Source organism: Alexandromys fortis, unplaced genomic scaffold (assembly GCF_014885135.2).
Source record: "Alexandromys fortis isolate MF-2015 unplaced genomic scaffold, M_Fortis_MF-2015_v1.1 scaffold_20, whole genome shotgun sequence".
NCBI classification, from domain to species: Eukaryota; Metazoa; Chordata; class Mammalia; order Rodentia; family Cricetidae; genus Alexandromys; species Alexandromys fortis.
Window position 1 is genome coordinate 2738056 of NW_026067903.1, and position 16598 is coordinate 2754653.

At 43.7% G+C, this 16598-nt stretch overlaps 1 protein-coding gene across 3 annotated transcripts in view; it reads right to left on the reverse strand.

Annotated features, from left to right (window-relative positions):
* Positions 1-307: 307 nt before the first annotated feature.
* The window catches only part of Il1r2 (interleukin 1 receptor type 2), a 37302-nt gene continuing 21011 nt past the window's right edge, over positions 308-16598 (reverse strand). For 2 of the 3 annotated variants that reach the window (XM_050134740.1, XM_050134742.1), the window contains exons 4-9: positions 11906-12083; positions 9986-10160; positions 7176-7238; positions 5008-5143; positions 3551-3693; positions 308-1153 (exon numbers count right to left, since the gene is read on the reverse strand). In XM_050134740.1, the coding sequence (XP_049990697.1) occupies positions 981-1153; positions 3551-3693; positions 5008-5143; positions 7176-7238; positions 9986-10160; positions 11906-12083 (868 nt within the window). In that variant the 3' untranslated portion in view covers positions 308-980. The remainder of the gene's footprint in view (positions 1154-3550; positions 3694-5007; positions 5144-7175; positions 7239-9985; positions 10161-11905; positions 12084-16598) is intronic. The other variant, XM_050134741.1, reaches the window with a different exon arrangement.

Here is a 16598-nt window from a genome sequence, read left to right on the forward strand (position 1 = left end):
TTGTTGATATTCCGTAGGTGCAACTTCCTTGTCCTTATAGAAAGCCCTGCCTCGCCGCAAATGTCCTTGACTTCTGACTCTTACAACCTTTCTACCCCTCTGAGATGTTCCTCGAGCCTTGAGTCTAGGGTTGTGTTGTAGATGTAACAGTGGTGGATGGACACTCTATAGGCAGCTGTTCTCGGCAGTTTTGACCGGCCGGGGATTCTTGTGGTGGTTTCTATCCACTGCGAAAAGATAATTGTTCATTTTCTTTTTTAAAAATATTTATTTATTTACTTATTATGTATACAACATTCTGTTTGTGTGTATGCCTGCAGGCCAGAAGAGGGCACCAGACCTTATTACAGATGGTTGTGAGGCACCATGTGGTTGCTGGGAATTGAACTCAGGACCTTTGGAAGAGCAGGCAATGCTCTTAACCACTGAGCCATCTCTCCAGCCCCATAATTGTTCATTTTCAATCACTAATCCTTACTCTTCCGTTTCAGTATTTCCAAATTGTCCTTCCAGAATTCAAATGAAAATCGTCCTTTCTGGGCACATTGTCTTAAGCATCTTTGTGCCCCCAGTATCCCCCATCAGCCTGACTAAACAGACTTCTAGCACAATTTAATTGAAAGGGCGGATGGACTTTCAAAGCACTCTGGAGGGTTTCCCTCTTACTCAAGATTAATGGCTTCTTGTTTTGGATGGGTGAAGAAGGACATTACTGTACTAAGGGTCAAGCCCAGTGGGCACATTCTCCATAAGACCTCAATGGCTGCTGTGGCTACACATGCCTTGTTCTCATACATGGACCAACAGGGACAGGGCTGCTCCTATTCCCTACACATTTGCTCCCAGCACGATTTTCAGAGAAGTGTGGCGTGTGGACTTCCAGCTCCGGCTACAGAAAAGCTCTGCTGAACAACACAGAGCAAACCAGCCTCTGAACAGCACAGTGACCTTCATACAACATGACACAGGTTGGCCTCGTATTAGTTCATTTCCTTTATTTGGCTTGGGCTGGAAGGGAAGTCCTGGGTGTCAGTCCGTAGCCTGGTCAGTCCAGCCCTCTGTTTACACCGTCTGTGCATCCATATTCCCGCCACAACCAGGAAGACCAGTGACAGGGGTGCCAACGCAATGCCCCAGGAGAACGTGGAGGAGACTGTAGAGAGGAGAGAGACCGTGAGAAGAAACAGCTCTGCAGAACCAGACAGCCCAGGGCACAAGGAAGAAACAAATCAGAGGGTTTCTCTTTCGATAAATTTCTAGAAAGTTTGTCTCTTACACCAAAGCCTATGCTATCTGTGACATCATAGAACAAGCAAGGTGGGCAAAACCTACTTAAAGGACATCACAAAGTAAGGAGCCAAGGCCGTGGGGTAGTGCATGTGAAAAAGAGTTTGCTTTTGTCCCCGCTAGCTGCCCATGAAGTGCCGGGGACAATCTCTGTCATGCCAGTGATCCTGGGGGTCATGGGGATTAAGTAGGAAATAAAGAAACTTTTGGTTAAGGACCTTGGATGCTAAGATAATTTCTTTGGTTCAGTGTTGTGTATTTGATTCCTAGACATATCTGTTGTGGAAATACAAGAAGAGATTGCAAAACACAATACAAAAAGTGTGTATGAGAAGAGTGTTATTGGATATCACGCTGATAAGGTCATAATTCAACGATGTTTTTTTTGAGATAGAGTCTCAGTACCCAGTAGGTCCTCAAACTCTTGACTCCCCCTTGCTTCGGTTCAGGGACTAGGGCTATAGGTATGTAGGATTCCATGTTTGTTTGAGCGGTGTTCACACCTCTCTCTCTCTCTCTCTCTCTCTCTCTCTCTCTCTCTCTCTCTTTCCCCCTCTCTGGAGGGTATGGGTGTGTGCAAGTGCAGTGATGGTAGGGCATGTGTGTGGGTGTATGTATGTGGATGAGCATGGGGGTAGATGTGTATGTGGGGAGGATTGTAGGGTCAGTGGTATGGGCATACGGGGGTATGAGTGGGTGAGTAGAGACGTGTGTGCAGAGACCAAGGACTAACTTGGGTGTCTTCCTCTATCACCCTTCCCCCCCCCCTTTTCTTTTTAATCAGGGTCTCTCATTGAACCTGGAATTCATTTATTGTCTGGATTGACTGGTCAGTGACCCCCAGGATTCTTCTGTCTCCTCCCCCACAGCCTTGTGATTATGGGTACATGTTACCATGGCTGACTTTTTACATGGATGCCTGGGATCTAAACTCAGGTTTGCTTTACCTGGTGAACTTCTCCCCGGTATCAGATTAAACACTTGGAGCTAATATTTTTCCATTCTCTGTCCAGGGATGAACAGGATCTGAATCCAGTTCTATGGGGAATTCCCCACCGTCTTACAGTTCCCCATGGATGAGAACTATGTGAAGCTGTTATTTTCTGAGAAACAAGTTCCATATACCTCTCAATCCTAATGTCCCCTTGAAAATCAGCCACAGCCTCCCTAGGGACAAACATGCTAAGTTAGGACTTAGTGATCTTTCGTGTTAAAGGTCTCCAGCGCAGGGACCACACACAGTCCAGGTTCCTTTGTTAATCTGGCACTTAGATGGGGAAGCAACTTTCTGTGGGACTCTGACTTCCAAATCTATGCAATTCCTACATCACCAGGTCCCTCCCAGCTTGAACGGCACCGGGATGACCTGAGACAACACCCCAGCCAGTCGAGTTCCAGTTATACACCTTCAATCTGGAAGGAGCCAGGGCAGTTGCAATCTGGGGCAGCTCAGGAGAATCTGTGTGGAGGTACCTGGAAATTTGCTTACCCGCACAAACCTAAGGACCAGACTGCAGGTCCCCAGCACCTATGTGTATGCAAGGTGGATGTGTCAGCCTGCTTATAATTCCAGCACCCAGGAGACAGAAACAGGGACCCCTGGAGCTGGCTGAGTAACCAGACTCCTTCAATCAATGAACTCTGTGTTAACAGTGAGAGACCTTGTCTACATGAAATAAACTGGGAATTGGTTGAAGAAAACCCAGTCTCTGGTGCTCATACCCCCCACACACAAACACATAAACGTGCACGCGCGTGGGCACTTAGCTGCACGTGCATTCATATGAACACACATACTTATGTGTATGTATAACGTGTAACACGGGCCCCAAAAAAGAAAGTTTGGGACTGAGGAAATCTCTCAGTCAGTAAAGTGTCCGCTGTGCAAACATGAGGACCTAAGTTTGAATCCCCAGCAGCCACGTAAAAGCTGGGTGCACACATTTATAACCTCAACTCTGTGGTGGGGTAGAGATGGGCAGATGCCTGGAGTTTATTGGCTGGTCAGCCTAGCCAAAGCGATGTGCTCTGTATTCAGTGGGAGACTCTGTCTCAAAAAGGTATAAGGTGGAGAGCAACTGCACAAGGCATCCAACATGCTTCTCTGCACCCACATGAACATATATGTACAACACACATGCTCGCACACATTTTGAGGTTTGCTTTCAACGCCCCGCAAGGAAACATCAGTGTGCAGCTTTGTCCAGCATCCATAAAGCATTCAACAAGCTGTGTTTTCTTTTCGTGTCCCCCAGATCCCTACCTTCTTTGACTGTGGTATGGAGTGACTGAAGACTCCTTGGATTCTTGGCCACACATTTAAAGTCCGTGTTCAGATCCTCCCTTGTGACTGGATCGAAAATCAGCGACACTTCCATATAGTTCTCATCGTTCTCTGAATATTGGCTGGGTGAGAAGACCTTTGATTAAGTACGACGTACGCATGGCAAGTAGACCAGCCCTTTTCAAGATCGCCAGGCAGACATTCTCAAGTTAGAAACACCTGTCGTGTATAAACTGACCAGGACTTCTGTGGAGCTCGAAGAACTGGACGTCATATTTGGCTCTCTTTTGAGAGACCTTCTAGCATGTTCCCGGAGGACAATATGTCCTTGAAGATGCTGTTCATTGTAACAGGACACTTGCTAACAATAAAAACACGTACTATCCCCTTGGTTTGGATGGAAAACTTCATTTGGGGGTGAACAAAAATATTTTCAATAATCAAGTAGAAACAGAAAATTCTAGTTTGGGAAATTTGACTCTCTCACCAGTCGGTTATTGCATGGTGAGGCAGAGGGAGTTTCCAGAACTCCATCCCCCATAGGTGTCTTCCCTCATTGCTATTGCAGCCCTCATGGCAAAAACAAATCCAGGTAAGAGGCATCAGCCAGCCTGGGGAAGGCCTTAATCAGAGTGGCCACCATTTGTAATATTAGCAGAAGTCAAAGATATTTCACTACCATCCCTTCAAATGAATATAGGCATGCCAGCATGTGTTAACTGGGGCTGTTAAGGAAGCAGGCTGAGTCTAACCTTGGACATTTATTGTGGCTAAGTCTTTGGAAACAAGGAACTGAAAGCAAATGTGCTACTGCGCATCCTTCTCGTCCACTCATTACACCCATAAAGAACTTCTTGTTAATCTTCCCCAAAATGCAAAAGAGTGCCAAACGTAAATCCAGGCTAATTCAAAATATCAAGACTGCAACTTATAAAGCAGGGGAAGTTTTGAACCACTTGTCTCCTTCCCTGTCAACTTTCATAGTGCAAAAACCTGTTGAAGGGATGGGTGCTTATACACAACTAATTCATATTCTCTCTCTCTCTTAGAACACATCGAGCTACAAGACTGCAGTTCTAATGCAGATACTAGGGCAAGGCCTCACAGTGTTTACGAGAACTTATGAAAATCTTTAAGAGTAATGAGTGTGGCAAAGTGGACAATGGAACTATATGAACTCTGAGATAGACATGCAAAAATTCAAGAAATAAATGTTCAAAGAATCAACTGGCAAACTGCAACTCCTCCAAGTCTAGAGAATGTTTGGTTCTCAAGACAACTTTTTGCAAAATTCAATTTTTTCAAGTTCCAAATCCCCAAGAGTTTATGTCTTTTTAAGAAGTACTTTTCTTGCGCGTAAGTCATATTAATGGGCCCTGAATGTAATAGCTCCTCCAGAAGGAAGCAAATCACAGCAGAGACCCTCACCCACTTACTGGAGTAGCCCCTCGGTCACACGGCCTCTCGGGTAGGCCACTGAGATAAAAGTGCTGTTAGCCATCCACCACACAATGGTGTTGGAAGATGTATCAGTTCCCAGAAACACCTTGCACGGGACTATGAGTCTTGACCCTGGGTATAGCAAGATAGAACACATCAACCATCAGAACCCAGCAGGGAAAGGGGCCCCCTGACTTCCCATCCTGCAGAAAGCTCTCAGCACAGGGCTTCTTTGTCTTCCCAAACACCCCTCACAAGTCAATCCCTTCCTTAGAGGAAAATTTAGTTTCCTCAAATGGTTCTGCTCAAGTAAAGCTTTGTTCGATTCTTATTTACCAAATATCCCCAGGACCATCCATTGGTCTATGCAGGCAATGGACTTGAATGGCTTCATCATGGTTGCTCTGTTCCTACAGAGCACCCAACATTCAAGGACTGACTTCTTCCACACTGATTTCTAACTACATAAAATCCAACCATATGTGAGTCTTTCTTTTGGCCCCTTGCTGGTCTCAGCTCCACTCTTTCCCAATAGAAGGCTCCATTCCAAGAGGGCCAAAGTTTAGAATTAACCCTTTGAAAACCAACTGCATAATCTAAGGACAGAGGCTCCTATATGGCTGTGCCATGAGATGGTGCCAATGCCTTGCGATCATAGGAAGTTACCTTTCTTTCTGAGTCACCAAAGAGGAGACGATGAAAAAGAAGAGTAAATCCCATTCCCTCGCTTCTTACTCCTAAGACACACCTTCTGCAGTTGGCCTGTTCCTATTCTTGGTCCTATGTCATACTCAGAGAGAGAACGTCAGCTCTCCTCCATCGCTTCTTGTCCCTGTGACCTTAAACACTCCCCACCCTCACCCCCTGCTATAAGTATAGCCCATTATATCTAGGTCATGCCTAATGCACAGAAAGTCTGACCCCATGCCCAGAACTGGGATTAAATAAATAAATAAATAAATAAATAAATAAATAAATCTGTAGTCATGTGACTCTACTACACCCTGTGGTGCCCTCAAATCAAGAGATCGGAACTGGAATCCTCTTTGCCAGGTAGCACCTGAGATCTAAGAACCTGGAAGCCAGGCAGTACCAACTACTGTCTCCACGACTATGGCTTTCAAATAGCTCGTCAATAGGCAAGCATGAGGGATACAACCAATTCTAACCTGTGTACAAGAGCTCTCTACCTCAATGGCCTCAGGGTTTAACTTTAGCGTTTAAATCCAACACTAAACCGAGGTAATAAGAATAATGTTTTGTTTTTAAAAAGGCCTCTGAAGCCAGAATGAACATCAAAACTATAAAAATCTATATTACTAAAACCAAACACATAAAGGGGTATGTACATGTCAGCTGACTTCCCAGGCATGCAGACCAGAGTATGTATCCAGACTTGACCCCAAATGTGAGTTTCGGAAGTGCACTCTTATCCCCATGACTCCACGGTGGCTTTTTTTATGGTGAATCGCAGAAATAAAACCTTCCTATAAGAGTTGGTGTAGGCATGGGATGGACTCCCACTGGACAGAGTAGATGCTCAATAAATGGCCAGTTCTTCCCTCCCATGAATGCCAAAAAGGGACTGATACAGTTCCTTCATGTGCCTTTACTGGCCGCCCACTAGGGACCAGCCAGCCAGTGTGTGTGGTGGTCAGGACATCCAGCATCAGCATGGTGCGAGAACGGAAAAGCCCTTTTCCTCAGACCCTTGAGAGACTATACCAGCTCCTCTAATAACAGGAAACTGTCTGCAGTCACTGCTGGCTTTGTCTGACAAATAAGATTCTTATAGGGATTCTGAGCAGTTGCTAAACATTGAGAACAAGAATTAAACCATATACACCAAAGAGGCCAGCTCTGAGGACTCTTTCCTCCAGTTAATAACTGTTACCAAATGATTTACCTCTTCACATTTAGGCTTTTGTAGGTGTAACTTTGAGAAAATAAAGCACCATTGCTCTCAAATACTGGCAATCGTAAAAAGCACTTGGCAAAAGACAGAGGTCCCCTGCATTGGTCCTGCCGGTCCCTACATATTGCGGTTCTTGGGTTCCACTCAGGCAGTATACACCCAAGGGCACGGTGTGGCCAGCCCCCCACCCCGATGGATTTCAGGCACCACAGTGGGCATGTGGGATACCCAGTCCTCGCAGATCCTTACCCAGAGATGCTGGTATTGTCTCTAGGGGAGAGATAATCACAGGGATGGATTCCACGGTCATTTCTGAGAAGGTTGGAAGGAAAAGAGTTTGCATTAGGGAAGCCTCGGTTTTGAGCTGAAATTTGGATTCCATTGTTTAGGTAATTAAGTGATCCTTCCCCCATGTGGCCAGGCATTTCGAGAATCAGCCTTTGTCTGGCAACGGAAACGGGCTCTCCATAAAAACTGAGCATCTTAAACCAATCCTTTTCCCGGCAGAGACATTACTGGAAGAGGCCACGGTTGCACATTCCTCTGGCAGATGGTCTTTTTATCTGCTCTGTGGTGAACAATCAGCAGGTCCTCTCCCAGGCTTCCTGAAGGCTCACTGATGATAGCCACAGGATGGCTTTTGCCTCAAAGTCTGTCCTACCCATCAACGCTAAAGATTCACTTCTTCAAGAGCAGACCCAGGGGTTGGAAAGTCGCCCGTGCATGAGACTAATTCCACGCTGGGTATTAAATTCAGTGACCCAGCCCTGATCACAGATGCCTTTTTAACTAAGGAAATAATAAACTCTTCAGAGAGCCTTGAGTGGACCTCCACGGTATTTGAACCAGCTTGAAGGAGCTGAGCACCTGGCATGGAGCAGAAAGGACAGCTGGGAGCAAGCGAAGGGCTGGGAGCCGTCCTTCCACCTGGCCTCATAGCCCTCTTTTCTTCTACTAAAAAGAACTTCAATTACCAGTGAAATAAGGATCTGCTGAGCTGACAGTGAAAGTTAAGGAGCAGAGGGCTTCTCCACTGGGAAAGTAACATTGCTCCCTTTAACAAGGCTGGGACGGTCAAGGGAGTCCTCCAACTTTGAGGGTGCACCTGCATGGTCTTGACGGGGAAGGCCCTGGGATGGGCAGTACACAGGTGACGCCGCTGCTTCTGGTTCAAGACCACCATTTGGGACTCACTGTGCCTCCCCAGGTTCACAACTCAGTACAACGTGTAGGTCTGCCGCCCCCTCGTGTTTCTGTGCAGTATTGCACACAAACAAGCAATGAAGGACGTTCGCAAGCACTAGCCTGAATCAAGCAAGAAGTTATGAATGGGTTCTCACAGGACAGGAAAAGAGAAAGCATAGCCCAGAGGCTTGGGTTCGTGGAGGATAAGATATTCCTTATGGCACAAATGAATCTCTGGGTTCTGGGAGAAAAGCTATTTTCCCCTCACGGAAGTCACTTAACCCTTAGTGTTCCCAAAGGTCTTTCAAGTTTGCCTTTAATTAAAGTCTCCAGTTGTGTCTGGTCCTCAGTATAAAGAAAGACTGGGTATCCTTAAGGACAGAGTCTATGGCTCACATATTTTATTCTCCTTTCACTCAGCTTCCCCTCCAGCACGTAAGAGATGGGATGGATATTAAACCGCTGTTAAATGTTGGCCGACCCTGCCTACTGCCTTCTTTTCCCAGATAATTTGTCCTGGTGTAGGCTGAGCGTCACTTCTCCAGGTTTTCAAAATCTGAAGTACTCTAAGATCTGGAATTCATTGAACGTCAATATAATGCTGCGAATGGAAAATGCCATACTGTGACACTGGGTTTTATGCAGAGTTATTTAAAATACTGGTGGCATGTGTCTGTAATGTCAGCTTTGAAAGACTGCAAGAGGTTCTCTAGCTAGAAGTCAGCCTGCATCCCCTGCACCACATAGCCATTCTAAGAATAGCTTGAGACCCCGCCTCAAAATAAAAAAAAAATGGTAGATAGATAGATAGATAGATCGATCGATCGATCGATCGATCGATCGATCTCTGGGTCATATTTAATCATATATATGAAGCATAAATTAATTTCATATTTAACCTTGTGCCTATCCCCAAGATATTTCATTATGCCAGTGTAAATATGCCAGTTCTTGGGGGTAGGGGAAATCAAGATCCTGAAGATTTCTGTTGTCAACTTTCAGGCAGGTAGTGCTCAATCTGAATGAAGGACAATGAGATATACCCTCGGCAAACAACAACCAGGACACTTTGAATGGGCCACGTCAGTGCATAGTGCTCTGTTCAAAAATCCAATAAAACAGGGCTGGAGAGATGGCTCAGAGGCTAAGAACACTTGTTACTCTTGCAAAATGATGAGGGTTCAATCCCCAGAACCCACATGGTGGCTCACAACAATCTGTAATCCTTGTTCCAGTGGATCCAACAGGCACACATTCATACACATAAAGTAGAATAAACTTAATAAAAAATAAAATAAAATAGTGGTTCTCAACCTTTCTAATGCTATAACTCTTTAATACAGTTCCTCATGCTTTGGTGACCCTCAACCATAAAATTGCTTCATTGCTACTTTTATAACTGTAATTTTTCTAATTTAATGTATCTTAATATCTAATGTGCAGGCTATTTGATGGGTGACCCCCCCAAAGGGATCACAAAGCACAGGTTGAGAATCACTGCAGTAAAATCTCTGTGCCTTAGAAGTATATACAAGAGTATGGCAAATGTGTCCTCACCGGCTCAGTTTGTACCTTCCACGTTCCAGACTCTTTGGTTTGGCCTCCTCTAGTGGTGAGTTTTAGGCTTACCATTTTCAAACACCTACTTGAATCCTTTACCTGCCCAAGAATTAACTCTCCTCTCAGAACTCCCTGGTATAAGTATACTGTTTAAAGTATCGTGCACATGTATTAGTAACTTTTAGAATAGTTGACAAATGTATTTTTTCTTTTCCTTCATGTCAAAGATATTCAAGGGCTTCTATGTGATTCTGAATTTATTCTCATCGGGCTGCTTCTAGGCATGACAGGTACATTGGTGGTTAAGTACTCACCTTCGACACGGAGCTTAATATTCCTAGTGATATTGTATTTCGTGCCCTTGTGGAGAAATGTGGCGACACATCTGTAAAAGCCGGCATCTTCCAGAGATGTGTTGGAGATCAATAAGCGTGTAGGGTCTCGCACTCTGAGGAATTTCTTACTGTCTCTATCCAAGAGGACAGAGCCCTTGGGAGAAAATGGATCATAATGTTATATTGTAAACTAACACAGCTCTTCAGCACTCAGGACCACATCATCACTATCAGTCAATGTAGAGTCTGCAACCTAAGAATTCCCCTAGTACATATTTACATTGACAATTTTGTCTTTGGGGGCACACTTTTAACTATATTTTAAAAAAACTCATACTTTTTTTTTTGATGCAGAATCTTATCATGTAGCCCGCACTGGCCTTCCACTCTATAGTCTCCTGTCTTAGCCATCTGGATTCTGGGATGACGTGGATGGATGCCCATACCCAGTTTAGGAAAAGGAATCTGCTAACATCTGTTTTAAAGATTAACATATTTTAGGCCATTAAAGATCTAACAGCCTTCTAGTGACTAGGAACAATATCAAGGAAGACCACTATTCACCAGCTATGGAGATACGAAGAGCAAGAGTGGGAAGAGACCATGCTGCAGGAATTGCTTTAAAAATCATTTCAAGGGGGCTGGAGAGATGGCTCAGTGGTTAAGAGCATTGCCTGCTCTTCCAAAGGTCCTGAGTTCAATTCCCAGCAACCACATGGTGGTTCACAACCATCTGTAATGAGGTCTGGTGCCCTCTTCTGGCCTGCAGGCATACATGTAGAAAGAATATTGTAAACATAATAAATAAATAAATATTTTAAAAAATCATTTCAATTTTAGGACATACTACAAAAGATATACTGCAAGAGTAATAAAATAGAGGAGTCTGGGTCCATAGTCTCATATAGACACAGAGTCCTGTAGATTCTCTGCAAATAGAGCATTCAAGGGCAAGGCCTCCAGTAAAATAGGAAAAGTGCACAGGGTAAAAAAAATCCTTATTATACCATGTTCTCAAGAATATTGCTTTCTATACCACAATAGACCCTTACATGGTATTCTGTACCCATAATCTCAGCAGTGGGGAAGTTAAGACAGGAGAATTAGGAGTTTGAAGCCAGTCTGAGCTATATAGAAAAAGCCTATTGTAAGGAGAAGGGAGGAGGAGTGGGGCAGAGGGGCTGAGGAAGAAAAAAGGAAGGGAGGGAGGGGAAGAAAAGAAAATGTGATCAAAGTGCAAAGCTTTTAGAAGTCAAATATAACCTTGAGTGAAGTCATAGTCATACTCTATTATGGGATAATTCGGGTGTGTTTATGGACACTGAAGTTTGAGCTTTTCTCAGTGGTCATGTGCTCTGAAGTAGTCTTCTAATTGTTTCAAGCATTTCCAAACTGAAAACTCTTCATACTTGATGAGATATCCAAAGACAGGAGCTATGTGACTCTAGGCCAGAATTTGAGGCCTATACTCGACATAGCCATGTCTGATGCCCTCAGAATCCACACAATACTTGCTATTTATTCAGGAAGACCAAGTGCAACTGCATTTCCTCCTGTAACCCAAAAGTTGCCTTGTGCTTTAAAAGAGACTTCTTTAACGTGTATATAACATTTTTGTAGTCATGAAGAGGGTTTTTTTTTCCTGCTTATTTTTAGGCAAGTGACAGTCAAAAGCCCCTTAGCAGCTATTTATCCTGGAATCATCTCATAGTCTGTCTATATAAACCTTACCCACAAACCAGAAAAGGACCAATAGACAATACTAACCACCGCCATTTAAATTAATATTATAATTCTAAGTATGTAAGCGGATGTGTGTCTACATGGATAGATTGTCTTCTCACAGCTTTTGAGTATGTGTTCTATGGGCCATAAGACATATTTCAGTGGCACACGTACCTTATACCACTGGACATTTCCACCGGTTTTGCCAATGAATTCTTTCAGGTCAGGGCACACTAGCAACCCAGTGGTAGAAACGGTTGAGATTTGCGAGTAGGAGACAAATGGCAGGGATGCTTCAGTGTCCTTGAAAACCTTGAGCTCAATGGACATCTCCTCACAATGAGATGCGTTTCTAATTGTTTATTGAGAAAAAAAAGAAAGAGGCAATGAATGATAAGACAGAAATACAAAACCAAAATACAGGTAAGAGCGACTTCCCACCCTCGTTCAATTCTGCCTGCATGGTTTTGATGATAATGGCTTAACTCCTGGTTATTTTAAGTTCTTGGGATACAAAACCAAGAGTCACATCCTAACAGCTATATAGAAGCTCTGTGCACTGTGCTTTTCATGAAGGACCCCGCAGAAGTTTCATTCCAGTGCCCAGGACACTAAGAAACCCCCAAGCCTTCTCCAAAGGAACTGGAAAGTTGAGAACCTTGAAACTAGCCTAGATAGGATCCGAAGGACCAGACCCAGACAGATGGCTTCCCAAGAGCCACTGTCTCCATTAAAGAAAATTTCCTTCTCTTTCCTTTATTACCAACTGATTTCTAGTTTCAGAAAACTGCTGAGAACTTCAAGTTTGGATTTTAAAAGACATAAACACAACTGCATGGCAGGCAGGGTGGGGGGACAGGGACCATTAACGAGGTAAGATGTTTGTGATTGTTCATCAGCCCACCCATAATCCTACCATTGTGATTCTATCAAGCCCTTAAAACTGAGAAAAAGTCAGGGGTAAAAATAGTGCTGGAAATATGAGGGGGAATAGATGAAGGATAGAAGAGATTAACAAATTTAGTGTTTAAAATAGAAAAACAAGAGATTGGAAGGTAGAGAAGTAATAGACCATGCATTTATGTGGATGGGGCTCTGCATTTAATTTGCAGCATCCAAAAAAGGAAACAAAATAAAGCAGAAAATGCAATTCTATCAGTTAAGACCCTAAGATATGAATAGCCACCTAAGATGAATAATAGCACATCAATCAAGAGCATGAGAATCAATTGCAAATATGGTATAAAAGTTACTTTCAAAAGAAGTCAAACAATAGACATCCAAAGAAGCAACACTGCATGACCAATATATGTGAGAGAGATTTGATAATAACTCAACTGGATGAAAGTTTTAAAAGTGAATTAAAAACATAAAACCAAGAAAAAATGAATTAGATGGACGATTTATGCACAAAGAAAATACGAATGTTAACTCTGACTTTTAAAAACAATGAGTAAACGCCCTTGGGATTTGAAGGACACTGAGAACATCAACTGAGCTATGGCTGGAAGTTCCCTCCCCCTGGCTAGTTTTCACAAGTGTCAGAGCGTGCTATGCACACTGTTGGAGGAGAAAAGTCACCAGCAGTCTAACTAGCTGTGGACCCCATCTGCTGCAGCTTCCTACCTGGCAAGATATGCACGCTACTGTAAGAATGGCATAGCTCTTACAGAGGTAACCAACTGCTCCCTGCTGGGATCTGAGGCTTCCTCCACAGGAAGAAACACAAGCTTGGTTCTGTAAAGCTGTTCTCCAAGACTAGAGAGGTCATAGGCCCTTCGGGGAACCTTTGAGTCTTGTTTTATTAAATGGACATGATGTTAAACCACTTTCTAAGTATTTATGTTTATATTTGTAGATGAATGCTGCTTTCAGCCTTCATCAGAGACGCCTCTTTTTGCAGCGGATAGCAGCACAGAGACTCAATGCTGTTATCAGTGTAAAGGATAAGTGACTAGGGAGGGCTTGGCCCTAAATACGACACAGATGTCACCTACTCACTGGCTGAGAGAACACTGCAGAAGAGGGGGTGGAAAGAAGCAAGACCCAGAGGCTGGGATAATGCCGCAAAAGAACATCTTCTGGACTTGTCATAGCCACTGTATCCATGAAATCATAGCATCTGGGGTTGCCTTATAAAATTGGGCTGGTAACAACTGCATAATGCACTGGGGAGGAGCCCCTGAGGCCCACTGCCCACTGAAGAACTATGGGCAACTAATGGGTACCAGGAGAAGGGGCTGTCGCTTTCTCCAGTTGTGTAGCCGCTAAGTTACTGATGATCCATTTGTAAACAACAACCCAGTCACGTTTATGCAGGCAACCATGATTAAACATAATAGGTCATGCACACAAAAAGAAACCTCCAAAGTTGGAAGAGGATTCGGGGGAAGAAAAGGGGTTTCAATGGAAAAAAAAAAAAAAGAGGGAAATGAAAGACAACAATGGGGAATGGGAATAACCAAAATTCAGTAAATATGTATATGAAGTTGCCTAATAAATAATTACTTTACAAACTGAAGAGATAAAAATGAGAAATCTGCCTGCAATTCGCAACCCCAGAGAACCTAGACAGCAATGAGGACCCTAAGAGAGACATACATGGATCTAATCTACATGGGAAGTAGAAAAAGACAAGATCTCCTGAGTAAATTGGGAGCATGGGGACCATGGGAAAGGGTAGAATGAGAGAGGGGAAGAAAGGAGTGGAGTGGAGAAAAATATATAGCTCAATAAAAGCAATTTAAAAAAAGAGAAGGAGATGTCTGAAGAGTGCTCAAGGTAGCTAGTTTTAGCAAAGTGGTCTTCAGTCAAGTAATATATATGGGAGCAATAATTATTATAGTGATTCAACTAAAGTAAATTAAGTACACATTTAAGTAACCTTAAATTAACTATGTATATATGTACATATAGACATACATATGGTAATCATGACTATTATAGTGTTTTCAACTTAAGTGAGTTAAGTTCAAACTTAAATAACCTCCTAAGTCTCTATAGCTACTAAAAGACAAAAATCAAAGGCCCTTGGAAATCCCATAAACTACGAGAAGTCTCCAGAAACCAAGCTTGCCAGACATATAAAGAGTCTAAAGCTTGTTCACATTATTGATCTGGTTTAATTCCAGATTTTTTTTTATATTTTCCATTTTTTATTCCATTATTTCCCCCTTGGGCAAAGCATTGAGACTGAGGACTGTTTGTTCTGGCAGCATTATCTTGTCTACTCTGAGCAACAGCAAGGCCACGTGAGTTCCCAATAGCAAGAGCATAAACATCGAAGAGCAGGGCAGTCTTGTGGCCTGGAACCATAAATGCCAAAGTTTGTCCTAGCAGCTGCTGGAGATTTCCACTCGAATTGAAGCCCAGGACTACACATTTGGAAGAGGAGGCAAGCATTTCCCCCAGGCAAGGAACACTTTAAACACTTTAAACTGGGGTTCTCAGCACTCCACCTCAATATCAGAGCTCCTTCCCCACACACCCACACAAATAAGGGCATTAGCTATAGTTCTTGATCTAGCATAAAAACTTACTATAAGGCCAACATGCCTCTGTCCACCCCTCCCTAACACCCCTACCTATAGGCAGTAGCCCTGCAGGGGCTCCATGCTCACATTGGTTATAGGCCATAAGTCTCAGTACACCAGATCCTTCCCAGGCTGTGTTAGTGTATCCAACTCTTCTAACAAACCTCCCGAAGGGGAAGAAAACCGAGACTTAAGTATCAGGATACACGAGGGAGCAGCTAAAATTCCCATTTATGTCTTTCTGATTCCAGAGCAAGTTCATTTTTTTCCTACTCCACTTCTAAGTCTTCCTGGTAGTGTTCCTCAGAGAGAGTCAGACGGAAAACCTAGAAGGAAACCAGCTTTATGCCGGCTGCAAAGTCGGATGTTCCCACTTCCCCAGTACAGGAGGAAGAGATCCCTGGCCTACTTCCTCAGCAAAAGCGGACAGGTTGAAACCTGCCTCTAAGCAGGGGAAATGAGGCACACCGACCACTGTGCAGAGCTGGATTGGATCTGAAAGAACTTTTGACTCCACAAGCACACGCACGTTGCTTATCCACCGCACCTGGGGCTGGAGCTGATATTGTCTGAGCTTCCTCTGTTCATGCTAAGAATGTCAGCTTGTCTAGATCCCCTTCTAAGTATCAGTATTCTGGGCAATCTTGCCATAAATGAGTTAATGAAATCTAGAGGAACTCGAAAGCCAGCAAGTAAGTGGAGCAAGCAGAGGCCCAGAAACAGAAGCAGCCATCTCGAGAGGGAAGGCTATTCTCCAGGCATGCCAAGGGTGTGCCCTAATCCTTTCGGAAGAACTGTGCCAGGAAACGATCAAGATCATCAACATGAAGTCAACAACTTTACCCTTCCAGAGGCGGCGGGACACATCAGCACCAATCACTGCAGAAAGAATCTTCTTAACAGTTGGTGCTGAGAGAGCAGCAGAGCCCCCTGCAAAATCAGGGCCAGACCCTTGCCTCACACTGTGTGCCAAAAATAGCTCAGAATGTACCAGACACCCGAAACACAAGAGTTAAACATAGAATTATAGGAAGAAAACGCGGGGGAAAGCTTCATAACTCTGAATTCATTCATGATTCCCTGATCCCAGAAAACGTGAACAATAGGGAAAGTACATAATCGAGAATTCACCAAAATGCAAATGAGTTTCTCCAAAGGACACGATCAATGGAGTGAATGAGCAAGCCAGAGAGTGAGATAAAGGATCCCCAAGTCATACAGCCAATCAGGAGAAGACATCCCAAACTCCTCCAACTCAATAGCAAGCAATAAAGAGCGCAGTTCTCAAAACTGGCAAAGACTTGAGTAACCATTTCTCCAAGAAATATACACAA